The 17,499-nt window shown below is 42.9% G+C and overlaps 1 protein-coding gene across 1 annotated transcript; it reads right to left on the bottom strand.

Annotated features, from left to right (window-relative positions):
- Nucleotides 1-1,707: 1,707 nt before the first annotated feature.
- Nucleotides 1,708-15,573, bottom strand: LOC126404592 (type I phosphatidylinositol 4,5-bisphosphate 4-phosphatase-A-like). Its single transcript, XM_050067943.1, has 7 exons — nucleotides 15,284-15,573; nucleotides 11,848-12,029; nucleotides 11,291-11,397; nucleotides 8,778-8,889; nucleotides 8,605-8,657; nucleotides 8,432-8,522; nucleotides 1,708-6,447 (listed from the first exon to the last, which is right to left on the bottom strand). The coding sequence occupies exons 1-7, from the start codon at nucleotides 15,384-15,386 to the stop codon at nucleotides 6,304-6,306; spliced, it is 792 nt and encodes a 263-aa protein (XP_049923900.1). The 5' UTR covers nucleotides 15,387-15,573; the 3' UTR covers nucleotides 1,708-6,303.
- Nucleotides 15,574-17,499: the final 1,926 nt, after the last annotated feature.

Here is a 17,499-nt window from a genome sequence, read left to right as displayed (position 1 = left end):
GTAATATTTAATCTACACTGCTCAAAAAATTAAGGGAACACTTAAATCACACATCAGATCAAGTTATATTCAAGTTGAAAATCTTTACTGATGTACACTTTATAATTTGTTGAGAACAAAATGACGCAACAACGGTCAGTGGAAACCAAACTCATCAACCCGCTGAGGGCTGGATTCAAAATCACACCGAAAATCAAAGTAAAAATTGAAATCAAAGGCTGATCTAACTTGCGTGAATTCTATCACGGCAATGCCTGCAAGTATGCACTCCCAACAACGTCTGAGCATGCTCCTGATGAGTCGGCGGATGGTGTCCTGGATCAGGCCATCAGTGAGCTCCTGGACAGTCTGTGGTATCGATACATAACATCCCATAGGTGCTCAATTGGATTTAGGTCAGGGGAACGAGAGAGCCAGTCAATGGCATCAATGCCTTTATCATCCAGGAATCCACGGCTCGCTGCACCAGCGGAAGGTCTGACAATCGCTCTGATGATTTTATCCTGGTACCTAACAGCAGTCAGGGTACTGTTGGCTATGACATGGAGGTCTGTGTGACCCTCCAAGAAAATGCCTCCCCAGTCCATCACTGACCCACTACAAAACTGGCCATTCTGGATGATGTCACAGGCAGCGTTCACCATGGCGTCTCCGGGCTCTTTCACGCCAGTTGTGGTGTTCTCTGGTGAATGTCATTCCAGCTGTACGGTGCTGGGCTGTGAGCACAGGTCCCACTAGAGGACGTAGGGCCCTCATGCCACCCTCATGGAGCCTGTTTCTGACAGTGTGGTCAGAAACATGCACACCAGTAGCCTGCTGGAGGTCATTTTGTAGGACTCTGGCAGTGCTCCTCCTGTTCCTCCTCACACAAAGGATATGATACCGGCAGATAGCGGTCCTGCTGCTGGGTTGATGCCCTTTTACGGCCCTGTCCAGCACTCCTCGTGTGACGGCCGGTCTCCTGGTGTCTCCTCCATGCACCAAGCAAACCCTCTTACCATGTATGGATGTGCCATCCTGGAGGAGCTGGACTACCTGTGCAACCTGATTGGGCTACAGGTACCACCTCATGCTACCAGTAGAGACAAGGACACTAGCAGAAGACAACACTAGAGAAGAATCAGTCAAGAAGGATAAGGAGAGAGCAATTTTACTTTTGTCTCTCCATTACACCTGTTGTCACTTTGATTTGCAACAAAGCAGCTGAAACTGATTCACAATCACTGGTGCTTCCTAAATGGACAGATTGATATCCCTTAAGTTTAACTGACTTAATTTGAATTTTTGAGCAGTGTATTTGTTCAGGTTCATCTGGTTCTTTGTCAATTTAATCAGTTTATGCATTTGTTTGCGATGCTGTCAAACATGTAAATTAGCTTTGCCATTGTTTTAAAAAAGACTTGTGTTGCGTCGCAATCCGAAAATATAAAGAATGCAACAAATCTTACATTTATTTATTTTGGGGTGCACATTTTGCAGTTTGCTGTCCTAATTTTTATATATATATTAAAAGTGAATGCACCTGATGCCAATCCAAGGCCAAGAATTGGTTGCCAGTTTTTCAAAATGGCTGCCAATAGCAAACCGGTAACCGTTACTGTCAACCCCAGCTAAACACTAAATATTAAGTGATGAATTGACAATAATCCCCAACGCCTGTGGTACATAAACCTATAACAGAAAATAAGAGTCATTTGAGTCGGAGGAGCTCGTTAAAAGTATTACTTTGTTTCACAATATACAAAAAAAAAATCAATCCACCAGAATAATATTGACAGAAACATTACAGTAGTAGTACATCAGTACAACATAGTACAACATGGTACTTACATTAATCAGCCACAAGGGGGAAGCAACAGCTCTGATAATTCTGTACAGTCCAAAGAAATCAACATCCCACTGAACATATTTACACATTGAGGGCACGGTCACACATGAGCGAAGTTATCATCAGGGAATATATGGAGTGCTCCAGGAGTGCGGAAATGAGTTCGCACTTTTGCACTTTTTATTGTCTAACATTTGCTTTTTACTTTAATTTAGGCTTCAAAAATCATATAAATTGTCTTTATTTGTTAAGATTATCTTGTTGAGCAAAAGTTTCATTGATTTTTGTTCACCACAGAGCTTATTTTCTGCAATAATCCAAAATCCGATAGAAAAATCCCACAGCCTTTATAACGAGGTAACCAGGGCAAAGCTAACCTCTGCGTCAGCCTACAGATTAACTTCATCCCTGGAGGACGTTTTTCGCCACCCGTTCACTTCCACTCAATGTGAGCAGAGGGGCAAATGAAACATGTTTTCGTTGATACAGCAAATTCACGTTAAAGCTGGGCAATATCATAGCGAGATATCAGACTACATATCGTCTTAGATTTTGGATATTGTTGTATCGAGATACGGCATGAATTATGTTTTTTCCTTCTCTTTAAAGGCTGAAATATAATTAAGTGATGTAAATTTATCAACTTCCCAGACTTTTTTATTTGTATTAATGCTCACCTTAACCCACTAAGTCGGTATATCCACATTATTGATGATCATTAATCAAATGAAATGTGTTAAAATATCTGAAAAGAAAAAAAAATAATAGTCATCCCTTCAACTCTGTCACATCAGAGAGCGCATTTGGTCCTAGCATTAATGAAGTCCAGATACAGCCTAAAATATCGTGACAACATATTGCCCAGCCCTAATTTACGTCTTCGCATTGGGTGGAGTTCAACTTTGGTGAACTTTGACAAGCGAAGTTGCAGCCTCCTCCAATAGCAAAATGGAGGACGTGATTATTGTTGCCATGTTTAACCTGCGGATACTGTCTGACACTGACCATGAAAAATACGAACTGCCTCACGTGAGAGACGCTGCCTGGCTCACAGTGTGTCGTGAGACAGGCGTGGAACGTAAGAAAATGGGAGGTGTACCACTAACATTATATTTTGCGATGTTTAGTAGCAGGCTAGCTTTTCTATGCGCCACGAGTATCGCGTCGCGTGTGACCGTGCCCGAACAGGGAAAGGTTTTCCTGGTGTGTCAGCTAACTTCAGTTTGATTCAAATAAGACGGATGTGAATTAAGAAGAGAGGAGATAAATAAATAAATCATTTCCCATGTGTGTGCTTCAAGTGATTTCCATCAGTGACTTCAACAAGTGAAACTGCAGTTTCATAGTTTTAGTTCAGAAGATTTTAGCAGAACATGAGGTGTTTATTGCTGAAGTTTGACATGTTGTGACATTAACTTTCAGTCCAGTTTAGAGGATCAGCTCACGGCATGTTATCATCATGTCAGCCCAGAACTGTGAGGTCCTCCGATGTGAACCATTCTCAAACATGATAAACAAGTCATTTCAATCAAATGCCCCAAAATCCCTGTGAGATGATCTAAGCGCAGATATTTTACAAGACTGACTTTGAAAAAATGTAAAAAAAGATCATGCCATTTACTCTGAATAATGCCTGCGTATTGATTCACATGTACATCCTTTATTAATTGCATTTCCCTCTTTATATTATACATTATCTTGTTATGAAATGAACTCTGCCCCAAAACAAAACTTGTGTGGTTCCTTGTATCAACTGGATTTAACTGATATGAGCACTTTGACTTGTGTGATGTTTTATGTTTGTATGTATTTTACCAGAAAAATTGACAGGTGATTTTGGTTTGTTCCTGCTCAAATTTAAATACAAATGCTGAAAGTAATAGTTTGATATTTTGGGAAACACACTTACTTTCTTTCTTGCCCAGAGTTAACTGAGAAGATTGTTATGTCTTCCGTCTGTGTGTTAAATATGAAGCTAAAGCCAGCAGCCGGTTAGCTTAGCTTAGCATAAGGACTAGAGACAGGGGGAAACAGCGAGCCTGGCTCTGTACAAAGGTCATAAAAACACTTGGACAAGAAATAATCCCACACATGTAAAAACCACAACTTGCTGTTTTTATACTTTACATTTAAAATAGGGCTGCAAATAATGATTATTTTCTAGAGCTGCCCTTTGGAGGTCTGAGATTCAAATCGTCAGATGGAGTCAAGCAGTCGTTGTTTCTACGTGTGCTGTGTACTTCTAGGGATGTTTTGGTCCCCAGATTTTGTTGCGGACTGAGCGCTCCCGACTTCCACGCCATCTTCTCTCTTCTGCTTGGAAGTGGTGAATTTATAGCTCACATGTGCCTAATACGACACAGTATTTGGCTTTTGTTTGATATCTAGTGTCGGCAAAAAAAAGTTACGCATTTCTGACCCAACGTTAGCTTGTTACTCTATTGCATGAATGCCGCTGTCACACTGCTGAGCCAGATTCAACTTTAAAACTTTATATGGTGTGTGTGTGTGTGTGTGTGGGGGGGGGGAGACAAATCTGATTTGAGCCATGTAATTCTGGGTACAGCCTTATTATTTCCATCATCGATTTATCTGCCAATTACTCTCATGATTAATCGACTTATCGTTTAGTGTGTAAATTTTTTTTGCCCGAACAGTCCAAAACTCAGACTTTTCATTCACTAACATAAATGACAAAGAAAAGTCAATAAATCGACTGATTGTTGCAGCTCTATTTTAACAAACAAGATATGATGTGTTTGACAGTGAGCTGTTTCTCCCTGTTTTATGCTAAGCTGAGTGGCTGCTGGCTGTAGCTGCATATTAGCCGTACATACGTGAGAGTGGTATCAGCTCTCTGCAATGAAACAAACTATTTCATGTTCTCGTCCTTAACATCTTGACAGCCGTGATGTGGGATTTAGTCACACGTTACTTCAGTTTAGAAGAAAACTTTCCAGCTGGACCCAGGAAAGAATAACAGAATAACAAAAATAAAATAGCAAATATAAGCGCGTTGTGTTTCTTCCCTTCAACCTGCTCAGTGTGATTGCTGCAGAATTAATTGTTGTTTTTCATCACATTTGGTGTCATAACATAACTTAAAGGGATAGTTTTTTGAGGTACTTATCCATAATCAGGAGATGGTGGTCGGCACGCCGCCAGTTTGGAGAAGCAGGCAGGAGTCCCGGTATAGAAGCTAAGCGATGTGCTGCTGTGGACGGGCGTCACGGCAAAAGATATTTTAGCCACCTTAAAATAATGTATATCATTTTGAGTGTACACTATATATAGCCTATTTTCAGCAGTTTACTTTGCTGCCAGACTCCATCGACAAAAACAGTAAATTTACTTGCAGACAACAGGAGCAGCTGGTCCACCACTGCCTCTGTGGTTTGATCTTTTTGTGATATTCTGTGACTTTGCTGAATCTGAACTTACTCTTTTTGATGCCGAAGTCACACAATAACACAAACAAACTGACTGATGGAGGCAGCGGTAGACCGGCAACCCCACGTGTTCCGCAAGGTAAAATTACTGTTTTTGTCAGTGGGGTCTGGCGGCTTTGAAGAGAGAGATATAACGGCTTCAGTTCTTCAGAAATCACTGAGGTAAAGCGGTGAAAATACTTAAACTGATGTTGATTCTTATAGGTGGCTAAAATATTGTTTTGCTTCTGTGGAGTTACTCCAGTCTGCTTCTCCAAAATAGGGGTGCGCTGACTGACAACTGCAAGTAATACACTGACTATGGATAAGTGCCTTATACAACCTCACTTCAAAAAATCGGAACTATCCCTTTAACGTCTACCTAAAACACCTCCTTCACCTCATGTATGTCTCCATCTACCTATACAAACCAGAGCTTGACTTATAAACAGTTAACCTCAACCTCTTTACTCTTCTTGTTTACTATGATTTCATTTCCTTCTGATTTTGGGGCACAAAAACTACAGCCCGTTTAAATAATATTGTTGTGAACATAACAGCTACTGGCAGCTCCAGTTGAGTAACAGCAGCACCAGGCTTTGAAACGACACATTAGTCCAACATCGAAGAAAACTACAGGGTCAAAAACAAATATTTTCAAGAGGTTTTTTCCTGCTCTCTCTTGTCCGGCTCATCCGCCTGTCCGTGTTTACCTCAAGCTCTTTATGTCTCCAACCGCTCTACAGACAACCATCCCTAATTTCAGAAAACTCTACATGTTGTAAGTATTATAAAGATTTTTTCCAGCTCATATTTTGGGTAATTCAACCTGGCATGAATGTGGAATTTGATTTTAAATATCGTACATGAATCTTTCCCTCTCTTTCTTCCGTCTCCTCACACCTCTCCTGTATCTGTATCTCTGTACCTATCATGATTTTAGAAATGTGGTTCACTGACAACATGTTGACTCTTCTCCTCCCTCTCCTAATCCACTAGCCCTCACACCTTCCTTTTCTTTCTCTCACCCTCTCTGTCTCTGTCTCTTTACGTGATGTTGGATATAGGGTCGCTGATTTTCAGACACCTCCAGTAGATGGTTCTTGCCATGGTGAACAAAGCGAGCAGGATCAGCAGCACCCACGAAACGTAGATCCCTTTGGAGTTCTGGGCGGGCCTCCACGTGCCAACCTGAAAACAGAAAGTTTTATTACACAAAGTTATAAGGGAAAGTAAAATGACTGCCTCGTGGCTGTATGCCTCCGTGCACCACTCATGTTACCACTTACAGTTTACATCCATGTCTGTGAAAACATGCTTCATACACGTCTTCACCCGGCAGCACAGATCTATACACTCAGGACAGTTTCAAGATGGACACCCATGATTACAGTCCCCAACTCTGACCAAATGTCTCCCCTTCTGTTCCTGAGATATGATGCTGAGGCCAGAAAAGTGTTTTGGCACAACATACATTAATATGCTAATTTTGTCATAATTAGCATATTAATTCTTGAGTTATGGCCAAAAACATGTTCTGTGAGGTCACACTGACTTTGACCTTTGAACTTCAACCACTTAAGTCTAATCAGTTCATTCTTGAGTCCAAGTTCATGTTTTTGCTAAATCTGAGGAAGCTCCGTGAAGGCCTTATTGAGATATTGTGTACAGGAGAATGAGACTGACGCAAGGTCACGGTAACCTTGATCATCAAAATCTTATCGGTTCATCGTTGAGTCCAAGTGAATGTTTGTGCCAAATTTAAAGAAATGTACTTAAGTTGTTCTTGAGATATTGCCTTCATAAGAAGGGGGTGGATGCAAGGTCACAGTGACCTTGACCTTGGACCACCAAAATCTAATCAGTTTTGTTGAGTCCAAGTTGACGTGTATGCCAAACCTTTACAAAATTCCGTTGTGCTCCCCTTAAGATATCCCTTTCACAAGAATGAGATAAACAGGGTCACAGTGATGTTGACCTTTGATCACAAAATTCTAATGAGTTCATTCTTAAGTCCAAGTGGATGTTTTTTGCCAAATTTGAGGGAAATGCCACAAGGCCTTCTTGAGAGATTGCGTTTACAACAATGAGACTGATGTAAGGTCACAGTGACCTTGACCATCAAAATCAAATCACTTGATCCTAGAGTCCAAGAGTCGTTTGAGCCAGATTTGAAGAAATGTCCTTAAGCTGTTCCTGAAATATCACCTTCATGAGAATGCGATGGCCACAAGGTCATAGTGACCTTGACCTTTGACCACCAAAAGCAAATCAGTTTATAGTTGAGTCCAACTTACGGTTTGTGCCAAACTTTTAAAATAATCCCTTGAAGTTCTTCTTGATGTATCATGTTCACAAGATTGAGGTAGACAAGGTCACAGTGACCTTGACCCATGACCCATTGATTCCAAGGGGACATTTGTGCCAAATTTGAGATATCGCCTTCACAACAATGAGACGGAGGCAAGGGTACAGTGACCTTGACCTTTGACCACCAAATTCTAATCAGGTCATTCTTGAGTCCACGTGGATATTTTTGCCAAATTTGAAGAAAAATGCTTCAAGCTCTTCTGTAAGAGATTGCGTTTAAAAGAATGAGACAGACGCAAGGTCACAGTGACCTTGACCATCCATCATTGTTGAGTCCAAGTGATCAGTTGTACCAAATTTGAAGAAATTTCCTTAAGGTGTACCTTGGGATATTGCCTCCACGAGAATGAGGTGGATGCAAGGTTACAGTGATCTTAAAACACATTTTGAGAGGTCAATGTAGTCTTGACCTTTAACCTGAGAACACCAAATGCTAATCAGTTTATTCTTGAGTCCAAGGGGATGTTTGTGCCAAATTCGAAGAAATTCCCTAAAGCTTTTCTTGAGATATCGCATTGACAAGAATGAGACGGATGGAAGGTCACAATGACCTTGACCTTTGACAACTAAATTCTAATCAGTTCATTGCTGAGTTCAAGGAGATGTTTGTGCCAAATTTAAAGGCATTCCCTCTTTTTGAGATATCGTGTTGATAAGAATGGGACTGACAGATAACCTGAAAATATTATGGCTCTGGCCAAGGCTATCACCGGCGTCAAGGCATAAAAAAATGCTTTTCTTTCTAAACTGTCTTCTCTCACACACACACACACACACACGCGCACACACACACACACACACACACCATGAGTCCTGCAGTGGAGGCGACGAGCACAATGAACAGCAGGAAGCACAGCAGGCTCCTCCTCCTGGGGTACCGCCGACCAATAGAAGAGCTGCAAACAAAAGCAGGGAAATATATTTTAAACAGTCAAAACAGAAGAACTGTTTGTTGGAGGGAGATGTTGGGGCTCTTACACTTTTCGGCAGTGAGGACATCGGGCCAAGGTCCGGTCTGAAAACTCTGTCCACTGGAGGAGAAACAGGAAGTGGAGCGTCAGTGAATAATTCTGAAGATGACTGATTAAAAATAAAATAATAAAGAAGTGAAACTTGCACCGTCATCTGTGTGTGTTTGTGTGTGTGAGTACCAGGAATGTGTTGGAGCAGTGTCCGCAGATGATCCTGATGCCGACGGGCTGATGCTGCGGTTCAGGACTTTCCCTGCCAATGTGAACTGGTCCCAGGTTGATGATGCGTTTACTGACAGAGAAAAAAATAATAAATGAATAAACTAATAAATAAACATGTGTCACATGTGTGTTTTTGTTTGTTTTAATGTTAATCTACTCAGCTGTTTGCACCGGCTCCATCCAGGCTCTCTGATTCTGTATAATGTGTTCGTTCTCTTAATGTGTAAATAATTTTGAAAAGTGGTATATGAATAAAGTTTTCCTTAAAGTTTTTTTATCGTCTCTCATCGCTGCACAAACTGTGGCTGCTCCTTTGCTGCTCAAAGCTTTGAAATGACATGTGACGCTGCCGGGACGTTTGTGGTCTACACACGAGGCCACACTTTAATGTCACAAAAAGACAACCCTGACCACTTCCTCTTAAACTGTGTGGGATATAAGAGAAGTGTAAGAAAAGTCAATGGACTTTTATATTTACTGGATCCTGACATGATTTTTTGTTTTCTTGCTGCTTGTGTTACAACATACATTTGAGTATCTGGGCGTATTTTATGTCAGCCACGGTGAAAGGTGTTGCTCATAATAACAAAACCACAGAGTCATTACACAGCTGTACTGTAGTTCCACGCAGCTCTACTGAGCATTTTAGTGTCATTCAGCTGATTGTTTTGGTTTTCCAGCGTCATTTTCAACAGCAGGCGACTCTTTTCCGCAAAAAAAGCTCTGGTAGGATGCTCCAGAAGCTCACCAGGTAGAGTCAAGCAGCAACTTCTGGGGCTGAAAGATGAAGCCAACATGAAAGTGCCAAAATACTGCAGTTCCACTAATGGCCACTTGAGGCTGGCTCCAGAAGCGAGTCAATCCCCATAGACCACCATGTTAAAATGTTCAATTTTACAGCAGAAATAAACATGTTTACAGCCTGGTACAAAAAACAGTTTTGATCTCTATAGCTACTTTCAATATTCACGCCAGCTGTACAGAGGATGAATTTTTAAATTACTCAACCATTTACATTTTACTAAGGCTTAAAGTAACGCATAATTCAGGGCATGGCTGCTTTGAGTGGCAGGCTGTCTGCCCTCGGCAGGGGTGTGCCTTATCACCTCGATCACGCCTGTTGACATATTGACGTCATACTGTTACCCACGGCAACAACAAGCATGGCTGAAAGTGAAATTATTACAGACTCTGCAGTGGTTGCAAAAAGAGGAAGAGCTTCAGTAGTGTGGAATAAACTGTGGCATCCTGAATGTTTTATAACAGCCCCGGACTTCTCAGACTCTTTTAGTGACTTACTGCTCAGAGGGAACTCATTCAGTGGCTCCTCTGGCAGCAGCACAGCGTCTCTCCCTCTCCTCTCTCGCTGTGCGCACACGGGAGTCGGTGTTGTCAAGTGATTTTGTCATAAACCTTTGGTAATGTAAACCTACGTCACACTTGTGGCTCGACAAAAAACTGTGTGATGATTAGAGGAGAAATGGCAGAGCATAAAGGTCCAGGTGGAAAAAAAACAGCTCAATCATTTAGGATTTTACTAAAAGAAGGAAATCACCTGTTGATTTATATATATAGATCCCAGGGGACATTTTTCTATGGGTAGTGTGTATACCATTAAATCCTTCCCACAGCGGCCTCGGGCCCTTTGCAGCATGTCATCCCCTCTCTTCCTCTCTCTCTCTCTCTCTCTCTCTCTCTCTCTCTTTCCCACAACTCTAAATGAACAACAATGTTGCTCCGTGTAAATAAACAACTTTTCAACGAGTTCACCATGAAAACTTTTAACGGAAATAATATATTTGTGGGTGTACAGCTTGTTTCCGCTGCCCCCAGGTGGGCAAAAAGGCAATATTAGGGTTTAAATTACGCATTATCTGCTTATCGCAGGGGCAGCAGGCCAAGCAAAGCACCCCAGACATCCCTCTCCGCAGCAACGCTTTCCAGCTCCTCCTGGGGGCGTTCCCAGGCCAGATGAGATATGTAATACCTCCAGAGTGTTCTGGGTCTGCCCCAGGGCCTCCTACCAGTGGGATGTGCCGTGAAAGTGGACCAGGGTTCGTTTAACGCGGACCAAATAGCACCAGTGTGAATGCGCCCTAAGACACGGAAAAAATCTAACGTTGGGGTGTCAGATTTGTTTTTGAACACACGACTGAATTTGTCACTTTCAAACCAGCGACCATTGACAAAAGACAGTGATTTTTGCTTCATGTGGATGACAGCTCTCCTCTGTTGTGACTCCAGCGAGATTAAGGCTGATATGATGTCTAAAACCATTTTCTACTATTGAAGGAATTCCTGAAAATCTGAATGATCTCAAAACAACAACAGCTCCTCAGCATTATCTCATCCATGACTGTATTTTGCTGAATGGCAGTTGGATGAATGATCTGTGCTGCACAGATGGTGTGGGTACAAGCCAGAGCTGAGAGGAGTGGAAAATAATCCCACACTGTTTTTCTGCGTCTCACCAGTACGGTCGTGGACAGGCGATCCTCTGCGACGTGACTTTGCAGATCAGAAGACAGTTGCACGGACAGCGGACGTACTTCTTTCCAACAGGGGCATTCTTTATCGGCTACAGAGAGAAGGATGGAGACACAGACAGGAGAAGGAAATATCAGACGCCTCACTTTGTTGAGTTTGAGTTTGGTGAGGCTGATGTTTTATGGGTTCTGACTGCAGTCGTTCTCAAACTTCAGACGCATTCTGATGTGTGTAAACATGCTAAAATGCTAACACATCTCCAAACTAGTATCAATTCCATTATTTGGCTTCTAACATTTGATAAAAATGCAGCATATTTCTGAGAAAACTGAAAAACAAACAAGGCATCAAATAAAAACTGTGCGCATAAATGTATCAACATTAAATACTAAAAATCTCAAAGCTACAGCGTAATGCAGAAATACAGCAATCGAAGGTACACAGGCAGACAGGTGGTTTTATGATGGGGAGCCCTGTGAGGGAGCTGTGAACAGTCCAAAGTCCTACAACACCACCCCGCAGACGACTCTGTGTGACTCACCGTCGCTTCGTTGCAGATGCTGCACTTCACCACATGCTGGTGTGTCTTGCCCTCCACAGATATGGCGCTCTGACAGACCCGGCAGCTGATGACCGGAGCGCTGCTGCTGTCCGGGCTGCCCTGCGGCGAGTAGGGCGGCGGAGGCTCACCTGGTGCCACTGAGCTGGGGAACGGCGCCAAACCTGGAGAAGCAGGACGAAACAATATAGTTAGTTTACTGTCAGTATGATAGCGGAGGGTCAGTAAACACCAAAACAATACTTCTTGTACATGTTTTCTCTTCAAGCCTCCTTTCCTTTTCACAGCTACGCTAGCGCCGTGGCTCTAAGGATGACAATGACCAACAATCCACAAAACTGAAAACGTTCCCGTCAGCCTCAGCCGTACGAAGGGCCGTGGGTCAAAGTTGGGCCGTCGGTGAGCATCTGTCACCCGAGTCGGTTTGGTAGATGGCAAGCAGCCGAGAGAAAGACGATGAGGATGTTATTTACTCTGGAATAAATCAGCAGTGTGGAAATATTGTGGATTTCGTAGAGCACATGACGCATGTAAACAATGCTGTTACGTGATAAGCAATGATATAACGTTGCCTGCCTGGACGGCATCTAACTTCGGTCTCACTACAGTAACATTAGCTGCTCTGTTTCAATCACGTTGGGCTGGGTTTTCTGCAGTGAGCTGCATCAACAGAAAGGCAAACCACCTCCACAAACATCACAAACAGTAAATGCACTGTTATGAGATGAAACAATAACCTCAGGGACACAGAGCGGGGGTGTGTCTTCACATTATATTGAGGAGTATTGTTCCAACTGGATCGCACAACAGGATGAATTTTGTGGGTACCTGACCGCACATCTGACGGCAGCTTTCTGTATTTGAGAGCTTTAGATACTCTGAATATCAAGACACACAGTGAGTGGTACACAAACACAAAGTCAGTTTTAGAGCTGTAATAACGGACACAATGATTCGAACTGGTTGTTCCTCTGTGTACTCACAGTGAGTCATGTATCGGTCAGCAAATACTGTATATTAACTGTATGGGTTAATGAGACATTATCAGTGAGTGGCACACCCAAAAGCTAAACTTCAACATGAGTGATACAGGAAGAGAAGGAACAGGAAGTGTGAAAAAGAAGTAAGTTCACAGGTCATAAGACACAGGACACAGGAGAGGGATTAAGAGCAGGACACACAGTCTGGATACAACTTAAGAACTTAAAACTGTTTCAGGGCTGATTATTTTCAGTATTGATTCATCTGTCACTTATTTCCTGGATGAAATGAAAAATCTTTTAGTCCAAAAAATGTCAGGAAACAGTGAGTTGTTGTTGTTTTGGTTTGATAAATAACTTAAAGAAGAATTGATTATGAAAACTGTTGTCCAGTTATGCTCTGTTGATCAACTAATCGACACACTGATTTTTTTTTTTTAACGTGGAACTGCTTAATTCAGTGTTTTTACCAGTTTAAATCACCAGGTCTGTTTGTTCTGGAGATGAAGAGACCTCTACGGAAAATGTGACTCCTGGTATAAACCTCCTGAACGTCTGAATCTTTAGCCCCTTTTACACTGCCAGATTTTCGGCGAATGTTGGGCCATTTTGCAGGCAAGTTTTGAGCATTTAGACACACAGAGCTGGATTGGCGAGTTGATCCGAGGTGCTCAATTTTCCACCGCGTATTGGCGGAACCCTTTTAGTTTAAACAGACCGAGACATGTGCAACCCACTGGCGGTGGATAAACAGGAAACTAGTGATAGCAGGAATTAGTGAGCAGCTAGTAGCAAGAGGGAAACGCAAACCTGACAGACACTGTAAAGATGAGCAACTGGGGAGACAAGGAATTGCGCGCCCTCCTTGCCCTCGCAAACGAAGAGGCCATTAACCGTCAGATGACAGGAACGGTGAAGGACGGGCCGACTTATGAGGGAATCGCTGAAGGACTGACCAGCCGCGGCTTCCCTCCCACATCACTGTTTACGTCACACGCTGAGCTACACGTTTTGTTTCTTGCTCACGCCCCCCATTGCCCCGAAAAAGGCGCATTCTGTATAAACAAAAGTAGGTAGGCGGCATTTCACTGCACTCCCTGATTTTGTTTTTATACTGCCAATGCTGAAAGAAGACTGATTGGGCGTTCCTGCAAATTTGCACAATTCCTATCTACAAAGGGCTTCAGATTATGAGAGAAAAAGTTGACGACAGATTAGCAGGTGCTACATTAACAGCCCGTGACCGACATGCCAAACTTGATTTCTTACTTTGTGTGAGATATAGAAAAGCAGTTGCATTTTTAATTAACTTCTGAAATTTGTGATTTTAATGTTGTTCATATGACGCTGACATTTATGAAAATTAAAAGCCTCCCGAACGTCTGGACTTTTAGTCATCAGGGACAAAAGGTGAGCATAGAGTAGCAGGTGCTAGGATTGCAGCCCGTCTCTGACACGCCATGCAGCGTCAGAAAACATTGATTTTTAACATGAAACTGATTTACTCAGTGTTAAAATCACCTGGTCTGTTTGTTTTAGAGAGGAAGAGACCTGTGTGGATAATTCAGCGCCTGGTAAAAACCTCCTGAACAAAAAACACTAAAGGAATTCTAACTAGGAGGGAAAAGTCCCCCTAAAGTCCCGGATAGACTGTACAATTTTGGGCTGTCCCAGACGAAAGATGACCAACATGACAGAAACGTGGTGCTATCTTTAGTCGTGGCACTTGCACTTTACCTGAGCATCATTCTTCTACTCCTCTACATTGGTCTGACAGCTCAGATTACAGATTTTCACACCCTTCCTGTCAAGTGAAGACTATCTCCAGAGTTGCTGATTTAATTTGGTAAGCTTGAGGAGGGAGTGCTTCATTTACAGCGACTGCAAGCATGATAATCCTGTCAGATGATGCATAGCTGTAGACTGAATGAGCACAACCTGAAACATCCACAGCAGTAAACTCATACACATTTAAACAGCTGTAATATTAACCCAAAAGCATCAGATATATGAGGAGAACACTGACAGGGAACATTTACAGCACTGCGAGTACATCTTGCTAACGCTGCTTAAATACTAGAGTGAGGTTTCACTTGTAGTGGAGTATTTTCAGTGTAACTTAGTAGTACTTTAAACCGCTGTGTTGTGTGTATTCAGGATCACTGTCACTACACTGTGGTAACATAAAAACGTTGCTAAACTTTATTAGCAACACCTGAAGTGGTTTCATGTTGATTAAATCTTTCTGTGTGTTACTGTAACTTCATTATTTTAAAGCTAACGTTAGCCAGACTGCTACCTAGCTAGCTAGCAAACTAAAGCTAGCTAACATTTGAAGTTTATTGACATTCTCCGACTTAAATGCGAAATAAAACCGCAAATTTCGCTGTTAGTAAAACCAATCAATATGTCTGCTGACAGACAAACTGCTGACTTACTCTGTGGTTTTGGCGGATATCCATGCAGGCTGCCCCCGGGAGAGTAGCCGTTGGTCCCGTCGTGCTGCTCGGATAGCAGCGGCGACCGTTCCCCGTCCGCCATCGCTCCCACCGGATCCCGGCCTCAAGAAGAGCCTCTGCCTCGGCGGGGGAAACCCTCTGACCCCCGGTAGAGAGTTTCTTGAAGAGCCGCTGAGGAGATTTCGACCCCGGAGCTTGTCAGTTGGGGGGTCTCGACATCCACATGACACTGCTAGAACCCAGGAGGAAACAAAAACATCTGTCACATGACTGGGATCTGAGTCACGGCTGTGATTGACAGCGCGCTAGGCCAATCAGCGAGCGCGGTTCGGATGGGCGGGTTCAACGGCGTTTGACAGTCACGGCCGCGTTCCAATACTGATATACAGCATCCTTTACTGGGTCTGTAAAACCTTTTCAACAGGGTCTTACAGCTTCCTTTGCTCTAATCTGCAGCAGCTCTTCGTGACTGTAATATTTACCGTAATATTCTTTTGTTTGAATCCGTTTTTCCTAATTTGCTTGTTAGATTCTGCTCAGTGTTTTGTGCTATAAATAAGATGTTTTTGGAAATAGCTTTTTTCCTTATAGCCTCAGTGTGTAAAAATGGTGAGTAACAGTGACATCAGCGGTCAAATTCTTGAGTTTATCGAGTTTTTCAGGAGTATCTAGTGACGAGGTGAATATTTATTTAGGAATCTAAACCATGTTACGATATGTTATAGCTTACCAGTGAGATATAGGTTATCTGTGAGATAAATATTAGGAGTGTTTTATTTCTAATTGTTTTGGTAACACGAGCAAACATTAGCACCGTAATGCTAAAATAACACGTTTTATGTGATAGTCACGGCACAGTGCGGTAAATATAGGTTGGTACGATTAAAATATATGCGTTTCCAGAGTGTTCTTCCACAGGACACAGGGAGATGAGGAAGAGGGAGAGGAAGGGGGCGAGGGCCAGGAACGGCCAGGCAAAGAGGTGTGTCTCGGCTACCCAGAGGGAAGAGGAGGAGGAGAGGGCGGCAGCCTTCGCGGCAGCGCGAGAGGAATCAACAGAATAGGCTGTAGGCTAGGCTAACCATTTAGCTGTAGCTCTGGGATAACGTTAGCCAAGGCTAGGATAACGTTAGCATGTAAACGTAGCCATCACTCGAACTTAGACGAGAGGGAAAAGTAGTTGCAAACATGAAGCCAAAATGATTTTAAAATATCAGATTGAATTACCTGTCTAGCAGAAAGCAGGCAACCTCCACATCCCTTATGAAATCCTTCTCCTTCAGGAGTTCTTTCCACCTGGAATAAGCAACGCCGATATTCACTAGTGTTTTGTCCCATCCTCGCTTATCTGATCTTTTGCTTTTATTTGGTGGCGTGGTTTCCCTCTTACGGGGCAAAACATGTGTGTGGTCCTCCATTTAAAGTGCGACAGAATCATTAAAGTACAAAGCAGGTTCACGCAGAAGCGCCCCGGATTGAGCTTCACCTTAACTGTCTCCAGTGACGGCAAGTTCTAGGTAAACGCAAAAGGCGAAGCGCGTATGTCCCTTTCGGCCACTGTATTCAAATATGGCAACGCAGGAGGGCAGCCTCCAGCAGACCACGCCCTGCCTGTGTATATATAAAGAAATCATTCTAAGCCTATGAGAAAGCTTCCATTTGTATGTGAATTGCATTATACTTTAGTAAATGTATATTTATGAAAGCAATAGTTGATATTTGCTAATAAACAACCACGTAAACTACACATTGTAACTTTAACTTTTCACTTTTGGGGGGTTTGGGGACCTCAGAATTGCACCTCTGCTTTTCGCAAATGATGTGGTTCTGTTGGCTTCATCACACCGTGACCTCCAGCATGCACTGGGTGGTTTGCAGCCAAGTGTGAAGCAATTGCGATGAGAGTCAGCACCTCCAAGTCTGAGGCCATGGTTCTCTGCTGGAAACCGGTGGATTGCCCTCTCTGGGTTGTGGGAGAGTTACTGCCTCAAGCGGGATAGTTTAAGTAACTCGAGGTCTTGTTCACATGTGAGGGTAGAATGGAGCGTGAGATGGATCTGCGGTTTGGTGCGGCTTCTGCAGTGATGCAGGCACTGTGCCGGACCGTCGTGGTGAAGAGGGAGCTGAGCCAGAAGGCGAAGCTTTCAATTTACTGGTCCATCTACATCCCAACCCTCACCTATGGTCATGAATTC

This window comes from Epinephelus moara, chromosome 17 (assembly GCF_006386435.1).
Source record: "Epinephelus moara isolate mb chromosome 17, YSFRI_EMoa_1.0, whole genome shotgun sequence".
NCBI lineage: Eukaryota > Metazoa > Chordata > Actinopteri > Perciformes > Serranidae > Epinephelus > Epinephelus moara.
This window is presented reverse-complemented; position numbering and strand designations above follow the sequence as displayed.